General features: G+C 41.8%; 1 protein-coding gene across 4 annotated transcripts in view; it reads right to left on the bottom strand.

The window, feature by feature from the left end:
* LOC121458901 (serine/threonine-protein kinase PAK 1) overlaps positions 1-22,947 on the bottom strand; it is a 79,439-nt gene that overhangs the window by 15,666 nt on the left and 40,826 nt on the right. For all 4 annotated transcript variants that reach the window (XM_041668275.1, XM_041668276.1, XM_041668273.1 and 1 more), the window contains exons 3-9: positions 16,967-17,067; positions 16,378-16,525; positions 12,548-12,585; positions 8,705-8,821; positions 6,660-6,834; positions 4,395-4,458; positions 249-297 (exon numbers count right to left, since the gene is read on the bottom strand). In XM_041668275.1, the coding sequence (XP_041524209.1) occupies positions 249-297; positions 4,395-4,458; positions 6,660-6,834; positions 8,705-8,821; positions 12,548-12,585; positions 16,378-16,525; positions 16,967-17,067 (692 nt within the window). The remainder of the gene's footprint in view (positions 1-248; positions 298-4,394; positions 4,459-6,659; positions 6,835-8,704; positions 8,822-12,547; positions 12,586-16,377; positions 16,526-16,966; positions 17,068-22,947) is intronic.

The raw sequence follows: 22,947 nt of genomic DNA, 5'->3' as shown, positions 1-22,947 counted from the left end.
AGAAATCTCCCACTGAGGAAAGAAAAGAAAGACAAGAAAGAAAGGAAAGACGGAAGGAAGGAAGGAAGGAAGGAAGGAGGGAGAAAGGGAGGGAGGGAGGGACGAACGAACAACGAAAGGAAGGAAGGAAGGAAGGAAGGAAGGAAGGAAGGAAGGTGAAAAGAGGGGGGCAGGGAGGGAAGGGTAAGATTAATCCCACATTAAAACCAAACACCGCAGAAGCCCAACAGTTGGTGGTGAATACTCACCTCCTGTCCTGTGGCTACATCCATCGCAGTGTACACCGTGCCCGAAGCACTGAAGAAAAGATAAAGAGAGGGAGGAAAATAAACAGAGTGTTCAGCGATGCAGGATTTGTCTATGCAGCCTGACACACAACCTGGAAATACACTAACAAAAGCAGCGAAGGTAAATCCTCCTTTGCAATGCCCACTCTCACATCTGAAAGGCAGTGTGTGGCCGTGAAGAAGGAAGGCCTCACCCAATCGAGAACTCCTACTGTTTGATCTCAAGCGACGTCTGACTCTGAGCTTTACCTGTACACGTACGTAGGAGTTTAGTGAAGCAGTGGACCAAGAGTTCAGACATTCATTTCCTACACCTGCTTGCCTCCTCTTCTCTGCTACCTTTGAGGACTCGCTTTCATTTCTTACACCTTCGACTGGGAGCGAGGGGTGGGAAATGGAGACCGAGGAGCAGGTCAGAATGAGGTGGGGAAATGGCTTATACATATTTATTAAAATCTGGACTTTCAGAGTATCAGTGTTCTCTTTACTGACCTGGATGCAGCTTACACTCATGCATTCACTTTTTGAAAATTCCCTGAGTAATATGCTTATGTATGCTACCTTCTCTTAAATTTTACATTAAAAACTACAACTATGGCCTGTTTGGGTAGTGTCTGCCTTTAATCCTGTAACTCAGTAAGCCAAGGGAGGAAGAGGGGCAAGACCCTAAAAAAAGTGGTAGGGCACAGCTAGCTGCAAGAATCAATATTCAGCTTTTAAGATTCTATTCCACAGCTAATCTTTAAAAAGTGTAACTGATTTTTAAAAACTATGAAAACTTGGCCAACCCACACTGAATAGCCTAAAATAGTTCTGCAGCATCCTTCTCTTCCGCATTAAAGGATACTTTAAAATCACTTTTCAACCGTAACTGATCAAAAGAGTTTCATTTCCTACGGTTTAAATGAAATGCATTTTTAGTTTTTTTCAAAAATAAAACAATACTGCATATACTTTTCCAAACATATGTACTTCTAGAAAATCTGAGATTATTTCCACCTCATCCTCAAAGTAAGACTCGCTCCAAAGCATGCAAATATGTAGGTATTTATTAGACACACTCAAAGAAAGAGATGGGGTAAGTGGAAGAGATGGGTGGAAATAATGCTATATAACACTATAGGGAACAATTAAAACCTTCATCTTATGCCTAAAATCGCGAATCCTATATATGTCTAGAAAATTTGTGTTCTATACACACCATTATGTATACCATATGTCACGTATATACGGTGCAATTTGCAGACATTTTTAAATTCTGGTCTTTTATAAGATGTTCCCAGCAAATCCAGAAGTTATGCGTCCCACAAAAGTCAGGTTAATTCAAGAGGAAAAGACGGCTGGAAAATGCCTGCAGCTGGAAACTATGGTCCCCACAGCCTCACCACCGCTCCTTGGCAGCCGAGCCACAGGCATGTCAAGGGAAATTACACGATCTGGCTATCATCTGAGGTCTGGAAGGCTCCCTGGTAGCTATTCCTTTACCGCTGGCCAGCTTTGCCAGAGAGCTTTAGTCACAGAATGTGTATCTATCTTCCTGGCCCTAGCCCTCTGCACTCCTGCCAATTTATACCGTTCTTTTTAAAAAAAAAAAAATTCTTAAATATTTACCTGTCTAAGTATTTTGCCTACATGTACATTTGTGCACTGTGTGTGTGCCTGGTCCCTGGGAAGGCAGAAGTGTGAATGGGATTCTTGCAACTGGAATTACGGATGTTTGTAAGGACCATGTGGGGGACAGGAGACGAACCTACTCTCAACCACTGAGTTATCTCTCCAGTACGATATAGACACCATCCTAAAACGCAAACACAGTCGCGTCTCAGAGACTAAACATTTGGGATTTTATCTTCTGTGTGTACAAAGTTTTAGAAAGCTACATGGGCAGACCAGGTAGGGCATGATTTCTATCACAGATACAAGACCAGACGGCTTAACAGTCTCCAGGTCTTAGAAATTATAACAGTACCAAACCAACACATCCAACTGGTGGGGCACTGTTTAAATTATGGAATACAATGTTAACAAAAGTGCTTAATAAATATTTCATTCTTGCCTAGCCCTGGCAGACCTGTGAGATAAAGCAGAAAAATCTTTCATAGATGTTGTACAGCTATTTTTCTTACTGATTTTTTATTAAGCTCTACATTTTTCTCTGCTCCCCTCTCTGTCTCTCCCCTCCCCCTTCAACCCTCCCCCAAGATCCTTATGCTCCCAGTTTACTCAGGAGATCTTGTCTTTTTCTGTTTCCCATGTAGATTAAATCTGTTTGTCTCTCTTAGGGTCTTCATTGTTGTCTAAGTTCTCTGGGATTGTGCTTTGGAGGCTGGCTTTCTTTGCTTTATGTTTAAAACCCACCTATGAGTGAGAACATGTGATAATTGTCTTTCTGTGTCTGGGTTGTACATCTATTTTTTTAAAATATTTATTTATTATGTATACAATATTCTGTCTGTGTGTCTGCCTGCAGGCCAGAAGAGGGCGCCAGATCTCATTACAAATGGTTGTGAGCCACCATGTGGTTGCTGGGAATTGAACTCAGGACCTTTGGAAGAGCAGGCAATACTCTTAACCTCTGAGCCATCTCTCCAGCCCAACATCTATTTTTTTAAAAGGCATGTTTTAGAGGAGAAACGTCCTTAATCCACAATCCTCCAAATTTACAGATAAAGAAGCTCAAACCCAGAGGAATCCAACTAGCTGCAATTTGCCCATGAGCCCTTTTTGCTACATTCTTAAATAACTCAATTTAATTACCTAAAAACAAAAATGCTATCTTCACTATTGAGGCAAAGAAAATAATTTCTTCTCAATATGCAAGCTATATTCTACCAGTTTGGACTCTAGTGGAAAAGACTTGGATCAGGAAAAATGACATCTGCTCAGACAAAAGTTGATTTGAGGATCAAATTAAAACTCAATGTAAGTAACAGATATAGATTATAAAATGCTATGCAAAAGATCACCCATCCCCATATTTTACAACTCATTAACACATTTTCAGAAATTTGTTAGCCTAAGAAAATTAAGGCAAAAAATTTCAATTATTAACAATGTGTTCTTCTACTGAGAGCTGAGTATGAGCTGAACTTAATTTTTTCAGTTTCTTTTAAATTTCATGGGGTTTTTTGGGCATATTCATAGAAACTCATTATTTTCACTCTACATTTCATATAGAGGTACATTTACCTAAGTTTTTCTGCATTAAGTTTTAATTGTACAATCTGATTTTTAGGTTTGTATATGACCTATGTTCACTACTAAGCTTGTTGCAGCATTCCCTCTTTCAAATCTTTTTTTAAAAAAACTGATGTTTTGCCATAGGTGATGGATCCCCTGGAACTGGAGTTACAGACATTTGTGAACTGTCATGTGGGTGCTGGGAATTGAACCTGGGTCCTCTGGAAGAGCAGTCAGTGCTCTTAACCACTGAGCCATCTCTCCAGTCCCAACATTCCCTCTTTCTTTGTCCCACTTGACCTCCTTCCAGTCAAAGAGAGACTTCTACACTATAATTCTTCTGCCTTTCTATCTCTAGCTGACTTGAGATCCTTGAGGACAGAGACTGCCAGATTCATAGCCAATTCACACTCCTCAACACACAACAAAAACTCAGCTAAGATGTGCTGAGTTCATTACTGATAGGACAGAATATGGGTTATAGAGATGAACCTGGAGAATAAGTCATGAATTCTGTCATCCACCTAGGAAAAATAGGTCCCATCCCATTACTAGAAAGTCTACATATCTGAATCTTAAATTTCATATTAGTGATGGCAGGTTTCAGTACTAAGGCAAACAGAGCTAATATGGAAAATCATTTATAGTTCGGGAAGCTGGTTTCATTTATGCTTAAAAAAACAGGTCTCATTTTCTCTTGCTGCAGGGCTACTTCAGCATGGTCAGATCATAACACATCTCTCATATAAAGCACAATTCTGAAAAATTTGGAAGTCAATCTAATGTAACAAATAGGTAAAAAAAAAAAAAGTAAAAAAGAAGAACAAGGTTGATGAGAGACAAAAAAAAAAAAAACCCAAGTAAATTCATATAAGCCAGTACATACAATCTTAAGTCATTTCTCCGAGGAAACAACGCCCTACTAACCCTTGTCCAATCTTCTCAAACCGTGTGTACTTCTTCTTAGGATCGCCCACACTCACTATGCTCCCTTTGAAAGAAACAGAAACCATAAATCATTTTGTTCCAGATCAAGATTCACAAGAGATCCCACGATCCTCTTAAACCCCTAAGTTGACAAGTTTTACAGAACTGTGCCAAGTTCCCCCAAAGCATCCAAACCAGACCATTAACTTCCCCCCAGTAAATCCAAACCAGAAATTGTTTACCCCCGGCCCTTTTTGTTTTTGTTTGTTTGGTTTTTTGAGACAGGGTTTCTCTGTGTAACAGCCCTGGCTGTCCTGGAACTCTCTTTGTAGACCAGGCTGGTCTCGAACTCACAGAGATCCGTTTGGCTGTGCCTGAGTGCTGGGATTAAAGGCGTGCACCACTATCACCTGGCTACAACTAAAAGTCTTATATCTTTGATCGTGTTTATTCACAGTATTTTATTCCATTTCTAAACCTCTAAGAGCCACTCATTCACTTTAAATTAACTCATTAAACATTTACTCGTTTGTTACGTTTACCAGACTCTATGCTGAGTGCTGGAAAAAAGAGGAAGACAAGGTACACTTAAGACAGTCATTACTCTCCAGAGCACTGCTGTGATGAATGTTCAAAGCACAGGGGACAGAGAAAAGGGAGAGAAACAGGCTGGAAAGGTTTCAGAAAGGCGCTAGCTGGGCTGCCTTTATTATGAGTACAACTCAGGGAGGTTAAGAAGGCCAAGAGAGCTCTGTAGCAGGGGACAGTTTAAATCAAAGGCACAGAAGCATGAGAGAGACCATGGGTCTCACACCTGTATTCTGGAGGAGAGAATTGCACCCACAGAGGGAAGATGCTTCCTCACAGCCATACGTAAACTGGCGCCAGAGCTAAGATTCAGAGTTTGGTTTCCAGGCTCTCAATGCAATTAGCTTTTCCACTGATACCTCACTCACTAGGATCTGGTACTTCTCACATACACTGTATGTACTTCAATTTGAAATAAATCAGTTAAAAGTGTCACTATTTAAAAGGTGTGAGGGGGTAAGGAGGCTCAAAGACAGCAGGAAATTGTCCAGGGAAGTCTGCTTTCTAGAACACATTGTATTTACTGTAAGGGGACCTTCTGAGTACACATGATTAAAGCTAGGAAGGCCCTAGCAAGGGCAACTATTTTGTTTTTTGTTGTTGTTGTTGCTTCATTTTGTTTTGTTTTGTTTTGGTTTTTAGAGACAGGGTTTCTCTCTGTAACAGCACTGGCTGTCCTGGAATTAGCTCTATAGATCAGGCTAGCCTTGAACTCACAGAGATCCACACGTCTCTACAAAGGTGCACCACCACCTAGTTCAAGGGCAACTCTTTTAAGACGGTGAACTAAACAAACAAACAAATAAAAAAGGTCAAACAAGAATTGCTAGAAGAAACAGGAAGTTGCTAAACTAAGGAACCAGAAACCTCAGCTTTAGAAAGCAATGTGAGTATACAGGCTTGGTCAAACCAGTCATGTCAAATCCTTTTCCAATAGTTGGTTCTTCCAAGAAAGACAAAACAAAACAAAAACCCCTAGACCTGATTGTAAGCGTCAAGACACATTCTATTTACGGAATCCCAGCTCGATCTGCCCTCAGCTGTCCGCTGTGCAGCTCTGTGATCCAGGGCCCGGTATTTAGAATCTTTGGGACTTAAAAACCTTAACTTCAGAAATGAAGGTTATCATGGGTACCTTCACAGAGTTACTATAAAAAAACTTGAAACCCTGTCTCGAAAAACCAAAAAAAAAAAAAAAAAAAACCTTAAAAATTCAAGAAAGTATCTTTCTTGCTTGTCATTTGTTACACAGTACAGGTTCATAAACATTGGTTTCTCTTTCCTTCTTTTTCTACATCCACGATGGCTCAGCAGTCTTCTCCTTAGGAAGCCATCAACAAGAACGGTCTTTGCCACCAGGTAGAATCAATACCTCAATCTTTCTCCATGCGATACTCTAGACTATCCACTAATAACAGCTACTTATCATGTCTTTACCCCACGTTCTCTCCTATTATGTCCCTGTGTATCCTAAGGCAGTGCATACCCAGAGCTGGGGATATACAGAAGGTCAAAGTTCAGATGGTGAGCAGTGGGCTCCATAGCTCTGGCGCTACACAGGGCCTTACCAGGGACATGGCGGAAACCTAGGATCCAGATCTTTACAGCACCGTCCCACATCAACAACTGAGCAGCCACAGACCAAAGGAAGGATCAAAAAAGCTGTAGTGTGCTTACGTAGTTTCTCCAAGATCTCCTCGTCGGACATTTTAGGCTTCTGCTTCTGCTTCTCAGTATTCCGGGTCAAAGCATCTGGTGGAGCAGTGTTATTCTCAGTAGGTGAAATGGGGGACGTAGCCACATCCCGAGTTGGAGTAACAGGAAGTGGTTCGATCACGGATCGTGTATATACCTGCACAATCACCAGGAGATTTTTGACAAAACCAGCCTTTTGTTAGCGTAGTAGACCCTCTTCTAGATGTTCCAATTAGAATATCCCCAGGAACCTCCCACTTCCCAGATCAGTCTTTCTTATATGTCAAAACCTGTGTTATTCCTCCTGTGAGACCCAACCTATTGCCCTGGGTAAAATGGCCTGTTTCACTTTCATAGTACAAGAATCGTTAGTGGCAGCCTTAGTTAGACAACTCTCCGTAAAAGTCTGGAGAATCAGATCTTTCAACTAGACTGGCTTTCTGACCACTCCAGAAAAATGATTTCTCAATTTTTATTTTTGAACCTGTAGAGCAATTACACCCCGGGTATTTTAACCTTCTTTGCTTCTCTATCTATGGATCCTTGAGGAAAGATATCCTCTCTGTTCCCTCTATAACATTATCCTTAACTGGCTTCAGTGTAGGTCTACACACAAATGTGGTATATGTGTTACTGTGGAGTGTGACCTGGACTTGGATTTAATTATCCGCTTTCAAACCCTGGCTTTTGCTTGCTAAGTGTGGATAGACCAATTCACCTCTCTATATCTCACCTGCTTCTTCTATAAATCGGAACTAACGATATATTTTTCAGAGAAGAATGCTAAGAAAAGCAAATTTATCAATCTATTCTTTTATTAAATATTTACTGCCTTCTCTATGATCCCTGTGTCAAAAACTATATCAGGTATTAAAAAGATAGATAACAGATAACACACATAGATAGATGATCCGAAGAGAGAGAGAGAGAGAGAGAGAGAGAGAGAGAGAGAATTAAAGGTTTAGAGAGAAAAGTATTTTAAATAAATTTGCCTACAAACCACAAACAGGACACATCAATGGAAAATATTGACAGCTCACTGACTTAGAAGGCTATTTTCCTAAAGGTAAATTTGACCTACAGACAAGGAAATCCGACAATTCTCTCTGTAGGTTCTCAGGCTAAGAGGTAGGTCGTCTAATTGGATTTCCTCCACAGCATCTTCCATTAGTCATTCAATCAGCACAGAGCTTAAGCCCTAATGGTTCTTTCATTATGGAGTTCTCCTCATAATAAAAAGCCGAGACAACATCAGTAGTGTTTGAGAGAACCATCTGACGGGCGAGCACCGCTCAGTGATACTAAATCAAATAAAAGTGCGGGAGAGACGGAAGCTATTCTGAAATGCAGGAACCTCAGAGGAAGTTAAAGGAGAAATCACTACCAGCATCCGGCATCAGAATGCACTGCTAATGCCCAGCGTATTAATAGCACTAATGTATTTATAAACTCCCCTGGGTCTGTCAGCATCGTCAAAGACGCTGGAGGGGCTAAACACTGCATATTTACCTTAAAAGAAAAAAACCTTTGGCAAGGTAATTTCCTGCCCCCTAAAAGACTGGAATAATTTATGTAATAAAATGCATCAATTCTCCATATCATCTCCCTGTCACATCTGCAAAAGCCAAGGGAGCAGCCGAGGTTAGACCAGCGTGAACGCAGCTGAGGTTAGACCAGCATAAACTCCAATTACCTAGGGGACTTTAGGAATAGCTGAAGTAACAAATCCACTACTCTCTCTAATCACACAGGAAATACCTTCAAATCAGTGGTCTAGTTGGGTATCGCAGCACATGCCTGTAACCTTAGCAACTGGGTGAGTAAGGTATGTGGAGCACGCTAAATCAAGGCCAGTCTGGACAACACAGTGAGCAGCTGTCTCAAAAAAGGAGAGGAGAAACAAATGTAGTTCAGCGACTGTACCAGCTCTGAGGTCTATGGACCCCTACACTGGACTCTGAGCTGTAGGACCGCCATCCGCCTCTTATCTGAATGAACCATACATCCTTCCAGATTACCAGACTCACAGATTTTGTGTGTTCTGGGCGAGGAGCGATCACTGGAGGTGGGGTAGCATCATCGTCATCATCTTCATCTTCCGACACCGGCGGCACCGCGGGGGTCTCAGACACAGTCTTCACATTCTATACAGAAAAGACAAAATTATCTGGTCTGGAGGACAAAGAACTTCAGAAACCGGGTCTGCTAGTTTCTAGAAGGAACTCAATTCTGGCCCCCACCCCCCTTACGAAAGCCTCATTGGCCTCAGAGTCTCCACTTCTGTGCGGTCATCAATATCCACGCACTCTGGATGCTTCCTTTTCCCACCTAAAGCTGTGAAACTGTGGTCAGCTTACAGATCCCCTACCTGCCTCCTACAAATCCTTAGAACTTCAGTTTCTTCTTAGTTTATAAATTTCACTCTTTATAATGAGCAGAAAATAAACAGAAAGAAAAAAAACAGTTTTGAATTTTCTATACTTTATCATTGTAACCAGGGGTCTAAACAGCCACCCCTCCCAGTCTCCCTTCTTCCAAACGCCTGACCCTATGATGACCCTCTCGCTTCCGCCCCCTGAATAAGACTACAGATATGCACCACCACACCTGGATAGTATGAATTCTACAAATAAGAGTCAGCCATAAAAATACCACAGAATCTTAAGAGTCAGATCCCAGACGCAGATAACGACATTTCAAGCTGAAAGAGATCGACAAGATCGTGTTTGCTAAATGAGCAAACCTCTAGGACCTCGTGTGTAAACTTCCCTCAAGTATCAGAAAGAACAAACCACAAACCAAATATGACCCGAATGGGCATTATTCTTGCAACCCTCTCCTTTGGCTCCTATTGCCCCAGGTCACCATCAGACTCTTCTCAAGGTCTAGGCAGACACGTTCACTTTTGTGTGGCCTGTGCTCTGCCACAAAGAAAATGATGAGGAAGTATTTATGAAATGAGTAAATACATGAATGTCCAGGAGAATGGAATTTTTTTTAACTGACTCTATTAACTCAATAGTAGGGAACAACTCATAATCTGTCTGTGCCACATTTTCTTAATCTATAACATAAGAGATAGTAATTCTGCTTGATTATTTCATAAATGAAAAGAAACAATGTGTATAAGCCAGTAGAGAAATAAGTAATATGCCAGCATGATAAAATCACATCCTCAGTGTGTGACTAATAAGGAAATATGGAACAGGGAGTTCTGGGGAAATGTCCTTGACCGTCTGAGCGGTTCTAATTGTAGATACTAACCAGGCAGGTGTCATCCTCTAAGCCATATGGCTTGAGCCACGGGGCTCTTCTCCTACACCAACACCACGGCTGCTACTTACTGCAGTCACCTTTAAAGACCTTTCCCTGACTCAGTAAAGGGAAAAAAAGCCTGGAGTACATGAGATTCAGGGGATTCCTTCCTTCCTTCCCTTTCTTGTGTTTTTGGGTTTTTTTTTTTTTTTGGTTTTTCGAGACAGGGTTTCTCTGTGGTTTTGGAGCCTGTCCTGGAATTAGCTCTTGTAGACCAGGCTGGTCTCGAACTCACAGAAATCCGCCTGCCTCTGCCTCCCAAGTGCTGGGATTAAAGGCGTGCGCCACCACCGCCCGGCTTGTGTTTTTGGTTTTTTAAGACAGAGTTTCTCTGTGTAGCCTTGGCTGCCCTGACACTCACTCTGAATCTAGGCTGCCCTGGAACTGTTTTGTTTTCTGAGATAGGGTCTCACATCACCTAGGCCATTACTATGTAGTCAATTACTATGTAGTCAAGGACAACCCTGAATCTCTGGTCCTCTTGCCTCCACCTCCCAAGTGCTGGGTTTACAGGCTGATTCCACAACTGGTTTCTAAAATGGTTCTTAGTGTGAGTCTTTAGGAAGGTTTGTTGTTCTGCCCAGGAAAGGAGGACAGCAGCACCGCCCTCCCAGGTACCTGTGAGGATTAATTACGCTAAGGATGAAGATATTAACACAGCGGCTGGCACAGAGCAGCCACTAAATAATAGATAACACCCTCTTCTTATAAAGCATGAAGGCGCTTGACCCACAGGTCACAGCTCCACTATATTGAGCCCCTTCCTTCAATAATCCACTGATCAATAATTCATTGTTCGCAGAGAGTGCAGTTGCAAACGCGTTCCCTGTCGTTTAAACACAGCTCTTCCAGCTGACGCTGCGCAGCATGAATGGGAGGAAAGCGGGCAGCGGAGGAATCGAATGTGCACAGCAGTTAACCTTTCTCTGTCTCAGCTTTATCATCTATAAAGCGAGGGCTACAGTCTGCTTCACTACACTGCTGTGAAAAACGAAAGAGATAATGAATAAGAAAGGACCCAAGACACTGCAAAGTACCAGGCTGGCTCGCTGCTCTTTCTGTAACTGCCAACGGGGAAAATGACTCTGCAGCCAGCCAGGCTTGCCAGTGGCTCAGTCCTGTGCTCTGTACTATCCTCCTCTTCAAAACCCTTTAAACTTTCGTTACCTTTTACAGAAAGCCAAACTCCTACTTGACTTGGCCTATTTTCCCATGCTTCCTCACCGCCAACTTCTCTTCCGGCACATTTTTATATTCCAGAGATATCAAACTACGAGCAGTTCCCAGAATACACATACCTTCTGAACCTCTTTCCCCCACGCATATAATTTTCTATCTGAAATATCTTCATCTCTCCAATTCTTGCTCTAAATAACGAGATGTGTTCATTGACACATCCAACTTTTCATTCAATAAATGTTTAGCAAATGTCAGAACTTGCTGAGCGCCAAAGACAAATCAATTAGTAAGACAGACATAGATCCTGACCTCATGATGTTTACAGCGCACTGAACTGTAAATGCATGTGCCTTCCTATCCTCTGTAAGACTGTCTGACGGCTCCACACAGGGCCTGACAAAGAATAGGGGCTTCTGTAAACGTTTAATAAATCAATATGGCGTAAGTAGCTTTCTTTTATTTTCTGTAGTTCTGGGGATGGAATCTACAGCCTCTCACATGACAAGCAAGGACTCTACCACTCACCTACGTACCCAGACAGCTTTTAACTTTTTGTTTGAGACAGAGTTTCTGTAAGTAGCTCAAGCAGGCCTTGAACTCATTCGACAGCCCAAAATGAACTCAAACTTTTAATTCTTCTGCCTTAGTCTGTGAAGGTGTGGCCACCAAGTCTGGTTATAAACAGTTTTCTATAAAAGGTAACACCCATATGAAGAATAATATTCTCTTATAAGACTCACAGCTAACTATTTATATAACCAAGTGTTATTCTTTATATGACAGAGATACCAGCATCTCATTTTTATTCATAACCGCCATGAAAAATGCAACTTTTAAAATGAGGGACATAGAGGGACTTTTTAAGGTCATCTAGGTACATATCCAAGTCAGTTCTTCAGTGATCCCTCCCATAATCCTTCACAGAACTTTATGAGAGCCCCAGAGGGGAGAACGCTGCTCTTAACTAAACAGAATCTGTGCCCTCTGGATAAGCAGGCCTTACTGATGAAAGAGCAGAGATTCCTTCCTAAACACATCCAGTCAAGGGAAAATGTATCATTCTCATTTGACTGTGGAAAAATCTGAGCCACAGAAAGACAAACTGGGTTTCCCAGTGTTCAGACCTACAAATGAAACCGCCTAAAAGCTACACCTCTGGCTTCAAGGCTAGAATTTCAACAACACCAGAAAGCTGGAAGAGAGACACTGTACCGTAGAGACAACTCTGCCCACCATTCCAGCTCCTTCACTGTGGGAAGAGATTAAAGCGTGGCACCGACCGAGGTAAGGGTCTCCACGGCCGGCGCGACCTTACCACACTCTCTGACCTTACTTCCACACCCACTTAGGCCAGAATGGAAGAAACATAAACTTACCAAAGTGTTCGAGGAATTATAATCTTCAGCTGACTTGTCTGTAGAAAGAAGAGAGACAAAGGATTTAGTAAACAAGCAGAGTTAACCCTTTCCTGAGGGCTAAGGAAATGGGTCTGGCCAAGCACTTGCCAGCTCCAGAGGACGGTAATGGTGAGCAGAAGCACATTATCCCTATCAGCTCCGTTAGCCTCTACCATGGCTCTGGGTATTAATGCTATATTCACTTTAGTAGACTGGATAACTGAGAGACGTTTAATAATTTGCCCAGTGTACACAGGTTAAACTGATGATTCAACCTGAATTCTGATCTAATTCTAAGTACCATGCTATAACAGCACCCACATCGTGAGTTTTCAATGGTCAAGGAAATGTCCGACATTGAGATAAAGGCAAGGAATCCATGCTGTGTTCCTGAGTCCCACAAGAGATTTTAGCAGAAAAGAAGAAATTTACAGACTAGGAGGGTCTTTGATTTGCCTCTTTAAGTCCTAAGAATTAATTTGTCAGTTTATCACCAGTGGGATCAGGAATACATTCTACCAGATCTGACATAACTGTCATCAAGAACCCAGAAGGAGAACATTCGAGATCCCAGTACTATCGGATGAAACTGGCCCAGGAAGGTTCTTTGGCTCCACAGCAAATAAAGAATCCACGAAGTCGGAAGTGAAGAAATCTATGATAATACGTTCTTAAAGCAAACCTCGTTCGCTGGAGCCGGCTCGGTATTAAAAGTATTTCTGCTCCTGCAGACGGCCCAGGTTTGATTCCCAGCACCCCAACTTTAACCCCAGTTCTAGGGGATCTGACCACCTCGTCTAGCCTCCCCAGGCACCACACATGAATACAGTGCACAAACATATAGCAAAACTTCAGCTATAAATAAAATAAAAGCAGTAACAAAAGCCCTAAATGGCTAAGCTCTGGAGAAATCAATCAAAGGCATAATTTAAACATAATTAATTTGCTTCGTTTTTAAAAAAAAAACCAAAATGGTATCAGCTTAGTCTACTTTCTCCCTAACGTTAACTGTATGGAAAATCAAAAGTCACAGAAAACTTAACCAAAATAATAATAGGGACTAGAGAGTTGTGTGGATTATCAAGAGCAGTGTTGAGAGGCCTAAGTGAAAAACACACTTCCAAAGGCGATGTAGTGGTGCACGCCTTTAATCCCAGCACTCAGGAGGTCGAGGCAGGGGATTGATTCTCTCTGAGGTTGAGGACAGCCATGACTACATAATGAAACGATGTTTCAAAAAAAGAAAAAAAAAAAGGAATTAAAATAAAAATAAGAAACATATCAGTTGCATCATAATGAGCAAGTTATAATTTCTTTAAAGTTAATTAACTTCTTTGAGTGTGTACAATGGGGGTAACAAACCTTTGCCCTGACAACCCCTGTACGCCACATAAGAGTCATAGGAGATAAGCCACAGGAGAGCACATACAACTGTTATATAGTATAGCTTAATTAACAATATGGGAGAAGAGGAAACAGGAAAAATGGATGGATCACATTAAAAATAATCTCTGTCAAATACAGAATTGTGCCTAGAGTTGGCCCTTGTCTTTAGCAATCAGAAAATCTTAAATCCTCCAAGTGCACATAGACATGTCTATGTTAATACACAAAATAAAAGTATGTATATGTATCTGTAGAGATACAATAACTATAATTTAAGTATGCGTTCATAGATGACTGTATATGTAATTACTTGAATGTATATAGCTATACACATATCCAATTGTAAGCACTTGAAGGGACTATAATTTCAACCATACACAAGTCCACAGGGGCAATGATCCACATACGCACATACATACATGCGACTTCCTTTTATCTACATACGGACATAGAAAACAGATCCCAATATGATATCTCTATGATAAAGTCCTTAACCAGAAGTTCCAATTTCCCGACAACTAGAAAACTTGGCTACTTAGCAACCTCACCCAGTTCCTCCCAAGAATCATCTAATCCTTCAGAGGAAGACAGCAGACCCAGTGGGCACAGAGGAGAGGAGGGAAAGGCTGCTGGAAAGACGCATGGCCTCTCCCGTCGTGGCAGCCTGAGCGGAGCTGCATCCCATCATCTGACCATCTGTACCCTCTGATACCAGCCAGATACTAGCTGGGGAAGTCATCCTTCAAAGTCAGCTTGTTCATCCTGACTCTACCTTCTCCAACAATTCTGCTCGGAAGGAGACTGCAGAAACCAAGAGCACCAGGCTAACAGTAAGTACGAGACAAGGCCTGATGCTAACTTAGGCACACTGCAGAGGCCTTCTCTGTGTTTCCTATCTGCAAACAGTGAAAAATTGGTGTATATATGCTTCTTGATCTAATGTTCCATTTTTCCCCTTGTTTTTGTTGTGTTTTTCTGGTTTATTTATTTGTTTCTGAGACAAAGTCCTCACGTAGTCAAGGTTGGCCTTGAACTTACTACATAGCAAAGAATGACATTTAATTCCTAATCCTCCTGTATTACATCTACCTGGATTACAAGATTAAACCACAATGCCTAGCTTTGCTTTAACACTCTTAAGATGCTATAAAGAAAATAGCTTTGGGAGCTGGAGAGGTGACTCAGGGGTTAAGAGCACGTAACTGCTTTCCAGAGGTCCTGAGTTCAATTCCCAGCAACCACATGGTGGTTCACAACCACTGTAATAGGATCTGACTGTCTCTTCTTGTGTGCATGAAGGCAGATCACACAAATTCATGAATAAACAAATCTTTCCAACAGATAGAAGACAAGTTTCCAGAAATACAAGCTTTTTGTTATAAATTAGTCTAGAGAAAGAAAACTACCTCTGCTATGGAAGGGCATGCTTCAAATAAAATTATTAGAGGCAAAGTAATTCAAAAGACAAGGGGCCAGGAGTGAGAAGACCTGAGTTCTAATCCCAATTCAACTACTAAAAACATTCTAAAAAAAAAAAAATCCCTTCCACAGAAAGTACATATAAAGAACATTTATAATTACTACTGACCTGATTTTCATTCAAATGATAAAATTTAGTCACTCACGCAGGATCTAATGGCTCATATCTGCAATCCTAGCACTCTGAAGGCTGATGCTCAAAGATTACCATGAGTTCTAAGCCTAAATCAGCCTGAGCTAGCTCAAAAGGAGTCCTTAAAGGAGACTTAAAAGATACTTGCTAATTGTCATTAAGAAACAATATCAGAAATAATGGCAATGACAACCAGAGGCCTTGAGTTCAAACGCAAGAACTCACGTGGTGGAAAGAGAGCCTACTTCCATGTCTCACCATGGCATGCGTGTCCCCATCCCCCACAAAATGCATCATCTAAAAATAGCACAGGCAGCTTCAGAATGAAAACAAACAGGCCGTGGTGGTTTGGATTAGGTACGGCCCTGGCCCACAGGGAGCGGCACTATTGGGAGGTGTGACCTTGCTAAAGGAAGGCTTCCAGGTCTCCTAGACTCAAGCTAGGCCCAATGTGACAGTTTCCTTCTGCTAGCTCTGAGGAGTGAGAGAGATGTAAACTCTGAGCCCCTTCCCCAGCACAGTGTCTGCCTGTACCCACCATGTCACACTGTGAATAAGGGACTAAAACTCTGAAACTTCAGCCAGCCTCAATAAAATGAATGTTTCTTCCTTTTTAAGAGCTGCTGTGGTCATGGTGTCTCCTCGCAGCAACAGAACAGTAACTAGACAGAAGCCTTCGCCTCAGGCGCCATTTCCAAACCACACCTTCGTGAGAATACTGCAGAACTTTTGGCGCTTCCTTTTCTCTTGCTCGCCAACAGGCTCCTGAGAGCTTCTCTTGCTGGGATTACCATGGACACAATCTTCTTACCTGTAAAACTCATGTACTTCTGACTATTGGAAGTCTTCTTAGAGTTATAGAATTCCAATACATCAAGAACAGCCTGTGGGTTTTTCTTCTGCTCTGACTTTGTGATATTTGATGTTTGAAGCAAGCGGGCCCACTGTTCTGGCATCCCCTAAAAGGAAGACATGAAAGGGTTTCAGGAATACACAGATGCAGAGGACCCTGGAAGAATATCAGACCACACTTTGATGTCTGCTAGCGGATAAAAATGAGCCCGTGTACCTCTTTACCTGGTCCCTCAAAATTTACACAAGTTCCTTTCATGTATCTTCCTTAAGAGGGCTACTCCATCACCAGCTTCATCTCTTTCAGAGCAGGAACCAAGTCTGATTACTCTGGCATTTAGTGCCCCACCTAGAGCTTGCTATCATGGGACCTCTTACGAGAGATTCGTTTGGGTTGGTGACGTAGCTCAGTGGTAAAGACTTCGTACAGCACATGCAGGGCCTTGTTTTCAAACCCAAATGCCACAAACCAACCAAGAAAATTAAAAGAGAAAGAAGCAGACTTAACAGCACACAGCCCAAACTCTAGGACCAACACAAGGACTCACCGTAAACTCCCCTGTGACAGCATCAAAGCCAACGTGAATCGTATGCTCAAAATCTGAGGGAAGGGAAATCTCAGGCCGCTCCTTCTCCTTCTTTTTATTTGCTACAAAAGAAAATAAAATAATAAAATAAAACAAAGAGGCATTCTTCAGTTTCTAGGCTTATTTTAGCCTTTCAGCAGGTTCCCGTGAAGAGCGAGTTCTATCCAGCACGCATATATATTTACAGAGCCTCGAAGGCTAGAAAGGAAGGGAGTTAGATCTAGAGTCCACGTCATTGTTACCTCTTCCTCACCATAATATATAGTTCTGGATCTTTGCTTTCTTACTCAAGGAGAAGGACAAGACGATCTTAGGGGCCCGTCTAGCATCTCTAGTTCACAAGAGTTTATGTAACAAGGAAGATGAGTATTCTCAAGGCCCTGTAGCTACACTGTCTCCCGAGAGGACACCCACAGCCTTTAACAGGCATTTCATATGTATTATCTCACGTGATCATCACAAGCCTGTGAGCCAACCTTCATGTGCAGACTAGGAGACTGTGGCACAGACCTGCCTCGTCATTGTGCAAGTGAAATAAAAGTTCAGGCCCTTAGATTCTTCTCCTCTACCACCGCTGAAGAACTGCAAGTGGATTTGAGAAAATGCACTCAGATCTAAGGAGAAATAACATCAAGAACTTACCACGTATATATGCGACACACAGCTTTCCTTTACTGTTATTATATTACAAGCTGAACACTACTACCTGCTTCTAGATGAGAACAGAGTGATCTGTCAGCATAACTAGCAAGGGCTGGTATTTGAACCCAGGTCTGGTCCCAAAGATTGTTTTCTTCAGTAACTTCGTAAGAACCCTGTCTACATGCCAGTTGCTAAGGGTTGGACTATTTATATACTTGGCAAGTTCCCTTCTAGAGCAGCTGCTTTGAGAAGGAGAAGGCTAAGGGTTTACCATGATCCCCAGACCAGCAGTCGCTTATGACATAACTCCATCTGTCTGCTCAAAGCCAGAATGTACAGGACATGTGGCGAGGCTCTGGAAACACTTTCTGCTTCTAAATTCTTTCTAAGCTAATCTCTTAAAAGGTTTTAGAGAAATACAATCATATTGTTTTATTTAGATTTAGACATGTTATGCTTATACATCTTTTTATGATTTATAAATGACTTCCATTGCATACTAATAAAATATATAATATAACATCACAAACATGGATGTTACGTCCAGAAGAACTATGGTGGTAAAGACCCAGAGAAAGGGCAGCTCAGGGAACAAGCAGTTTCTAGAAAAGTGACAGAGAAAGGAAACCATGTAACTCGTTGGGAGGGCAAGGTTAACTCTGAATTAGCTCTGCCTCTGCCACTCACTCTTCTCTCTGTCTGCAGCCTCTGAATCCACCTCACAAGTTCCCACCTTTCCTTCTACAGAGGCTGGAGAGGTGGGGTTTGTGGCCTTGGGCTATTGAACCCCCAGGAGCAGAGATTTTCTTTATCCACTGTTTTGCTCCTCAACCCAAAATCATAATAGGCCTAGTAAGAGATTACTGAAGTTGGTTGGCTTTTGGCAGATGGAAACCAGGGGGAAATCCTGAGCACACTGCTGACTCTCCCAAGCCTTTGCTTATTCTGTCTGCTTCTGGAATGTCCTTCCCTGCCTCTGCCTAGCTAATATCTACTAAATACAGCTATAAATATTGGATCCCTCTCCTCTGGAATTAAAAACAAAATAAGGGTGATTCCCACCACCACTTGTAAAGTCTAACACAGCAATGAGTATCAGACAGTACAATCTGGTAAGAAAAAAGAATGAGAAGAATAATAAGGAAAAAAAAGAAAAGGAAGAAACCCAGGACAATTTACTCTTTTTTTACTATTGTGTGAAACAATTAAAATATATGGTTTTATAAACTAAAGAACCTTAAAACCACGAGTGATCATTAATATTAGCAACTACTGATTGAGATTTCTCAATAAGCTGATTAAGATAGAGAATTCAAATATGACTGAAGACAGAAAGGAGAAAGACCTACCTTGATCTCATGAAAGTAGAGACCTTAGGTTTGAGAAGCTAACAAGGGAAAAGAGCTTGCATATTCAACCGTCCTCCTGTCTGGCTTTGTCCAGCCTGGGTTCAGCTTGGGGAAGGCAGCTGACTACAAAATTCCATGTTTTACCACAAATACTAAAGTTTTAGCGAGAGCTATTAGCCCTACTTTTAAATTATTTTTAAACAGCACCTCTCATTGGCTCGACTGAACTAATCCGAGCAAAGGCAGTTTGGAACTGTCTTTTGAAAAAACATTCCAAACGTAGAGATCAACACTGCTGTCATTCAGTGTTAAAATTAACTTCACTAACCTCTTCCCAGGCTCAGAGAATTTCACTTTGTTCATAAAAATGCAGTCAGAAAGAGATTTCAAACTAAATGCCAGAAGACTTCTTAGAATAAACCAAAGGCTCCAAATCCTAACCACAGGAACCAGGCTTCGCCACATTGAATTCTGCAACTCAGCAGCACCTACTGCAAGCCTTCAATTACAGCCTCTCCTTCCAGTCACTTACGCAGGCCGTCCAGCGCAATCTGAGGCCATCCTGGAGGTCAGCATTAGGTAATGCCCACAGACCCCGCCCACCGCCAGCTTTAATGGAAACCACCACCGTGATGGACCTCTTCGTTCTCTTAGAGACACAACGCTACATCTCTAGAAATTCTGCCTCCGGCGTCTGGGTAGGAGCTGATATGTGTATTTCTGAGAAGCAGAATGCATGGGTCCAATACGCAGTGCCGAGAGCCACTAACACCAGCATGAGGCCACAGACGCTGTAGGAAGACTCGGTTCTACTCATTCCCCTCCCTCTCCACCGCTGGGACCTTTGTCATTGCTCACTGCTCTCGAAGCTGCTGCTTTCTAACTGGAAAGAGGTTATGGGCAGTAGATATGGGTATCAACCAAAAGAAAGAATGAGATCTCATAAAAATAACCTCATATCTGCATAGTTTTATAGTTTAGAAAATGCTTTTACATTCATGACACAGTTGTACACAAGTGCTCACTGCTGCTACAAGATGAGCATGAATCGCATGACTCCCACTTTGCAGATGATTCTAAAATTACGGTATTTAAAAATAATAAATGACAGAGTTAATGTGGGGGAAGACTTCAATACAGGTTTCTGGGAGTTCATATCCAGTTCTCTATGCAGCGTGTATCAATCTTCAAATACATATGAAGGCAGAGCCCGGTACAAACTAGCACTGCCGTGTACCCTGAATAGATGGCTCGCTGAAGTAAGATTCCGAACGAAACGGAAGAAACTCGGCCATTTTTCCATCCTGATGCACATTAACAATAGCCAACAAGGGTCTTAAAGCAGGAGTAAAACCACTGTGCTAAGGGAATCTTAAAGAAAACCCAAAGCTAGAAAATACAGGCTTTGGGGTCGTCTTGCAAGAACTTCTTCTAACAGCTTTCAACCTACAAAAATGCAAACTATGAAGACTTATTTTCAGACCCAATTTGGCCTAGGGGTACTCAATCAGATTTGCGGCAGAACCTCCAGGTCTACAGCTCGCTCTGTCACCAATAAAAATAGCTCACAATGGCCTGGCTTCTCTCTACCTACATAGACAAGCCTGATCTACTGGCATCTTGCAATATGTCATCTACATCAATACAGAGTTGCAGAGCTAAGAGACACTGGCTCTGGCCCTCTCATTGTTTAGATGGACACACGGACATGTACGGAGAAGTCACTGACACAAACCTGACATCCAGCTGCGAAGAAGCGAGATTATAACCCAGGTGTCTAGATTCCTGGCACAAAGCTACTCCCTTCAGCTGCGATGATGCATGGGATGCCATTTCTACCCCGTGTTTTAGATGGGAATCTTAGTTAAAGACAAATAAAGGGGGCTGGGTGACGGCCCAGTGGGTAAGCGTGTTGGCTATGTAAGAATGAGGATCTGAGTTAAAATCCCCAGCACCCATGTCAAAAACAAGGTTTGCCCATGTGCGTCTGTAACCCCACATTGTGGAGGGGTTGAGGCAGCAGAAACAGGATGGTTACTGGGGCTTGCTGACTGCCCGCCTGGCTTTCTCCAAGGGAGTAAGGTCGAATGTGACAGATTAGGATGTCCTCCTCTGATGAGACCACATGTGCATATACACCACACACAACACGCGGACGCACCAGCTCTACTGATACGTAATTTACATACTAGTATAATTCACCTATAAAGCATAAAATCATTGGCTTTTAGTCTTTTCAGAGCTGGACAAACACCACGACATCTCAGGCATTTCATCATTCCAAAGAGAAATTCCGTATCTCTTAGCCATTACTTCCTTAATCCCATGTTTACCCATCCTGCATTCTTACGTAGCCACTAACATGGCTTTTATCCATGGACTTACATCTCTAGACAAGGGAACCACACACTACGTGACCACTGTGACTGGGTCTTTTCCCTAACAGGACCTTCAAGCACTCGTAAGTGCAGTGAGGCTCAGGACTTCTTTCTTCATTAGATGGAGGCTTTATTTTACTTTTAATATTAGGCTGTTCCCACATTTGGATATTATGAAAAATGAGGGTAAAGCATTACTTCTCTTTGGTGAAACTGCGGGGTAGTAACTTATCTTTATATTTGAGCTTCTACAGAACCGCCAGAATCCTTTCTTTGAGGCTATTACCTTTACATTCCTACCAGCAATTATGAGGGTCAAACACCTCCGTATTCTCACCAACATTTGACATTATCCACCCATTTTACAGCCATTCTAGTGCGTGTGGAGTGGGATTGCGTGTGGTTTGAATTCGTTTTCCCCCCTGGAAATTAATGATAACTGAACATTAATTCATATGTTAAATTGTGATTTGTCTATCTTCTTTGTAGAGCTGTCTGCTCAGATCCTTCGCCCAGTTTTAAGCTTAATTATCTGATTTTTAGTTAAGTTGTAGTAATTCTTTCTGTATTTGCGATGCAAGTTCCTTATAAGATATGCAATTTCAGAAAGTCATCTCTTGTCTGATTTCCTTGATGGCGGAGAATCAGGCACATCTGAATCTGAAGCTTATACTATTCACAGATGAAAACCACACAAGAAGGTCAACAGTCACCGAAGTCAGCACTTTAGTGCCAAGCAAAGGCCACGAGGACACTCAAACCTTTATGTTCCCACTACTTTGTAATGACGTCAGTGACTTTTTCAGGTCCACTGTTAAGATTCTGATTATTCTACTTTCAAATTCTATTAATAAGAAGGTAATGGAGGGTGGGCAGGGTGCTTATGTCAGCGATCTCACCACTTGGGGGCCAAGGCAGGAGGATAGCAAGCATTTACAGCCCACAGAGTAAGATCTAGTCACACACACACACACACACACACACACACACACACACACACACAGAGGAAATGAAGTCGCCTAGGAAGTCTTACTCATAGTGAACTCACAGTGAGTTCTTCCTATCTCTGCTTTCTTTGCTCAGCCATTCCTTCCTGATACTAAATCCCCAATCTGAGTGTGGAAACAGAGATCTAGACAGAAAATAACAATACGGGGATCAAAATATGCAAAGAAGGCATTCCAAGTGAAAGCAATCAGGGCAAAAGAAAATTCCAAACCAAGACATTTTAAAAGTGCTTAGGTTTTATAATTTCATAAACATTTTAAAAAGTAAAAAAAAGAGATACATACATAGATTTGCCTTCAATTTTTCTGATAGCTAACAGGAACAAAATTATTCTTAGAATTCTGTTCAAATATGATTCTGAACAATGAGTCTAATTTTCATTTGGTTTTAGCCACTTTAGGAAGGCAAGACATGGAGAATAGTTAACACGAAAATAAAAGGTAGGAAGGAGAATGAAGTCAGGGAAGGCCAGATCTTTCATTTAGACGATTAGAAGTGGAAAAAGACGATCTGCTTTGGTTTATATTCCTTCTTAAAAGCACAAAAATTATGAAAACAAATTAAA

Source organism: Microtus oregoni, unplaced genomic scaffold, assembly GCF_018167655.1.
Source record: "Microtus oregoni isolate MIOR12 unplaced genomic scaffold, Mior012 000018F_ref0000195, whole genome shotgun sequence".
Lineage (NCBI taxonomy): Eukaryota > Metazoa > Chordata > Mammalia > Rodentia > Cricetidae > Microtus > Microtus oregoni.
This window is presented reverse-complemented; position numbering and strand designations above follow the sequence as displayed.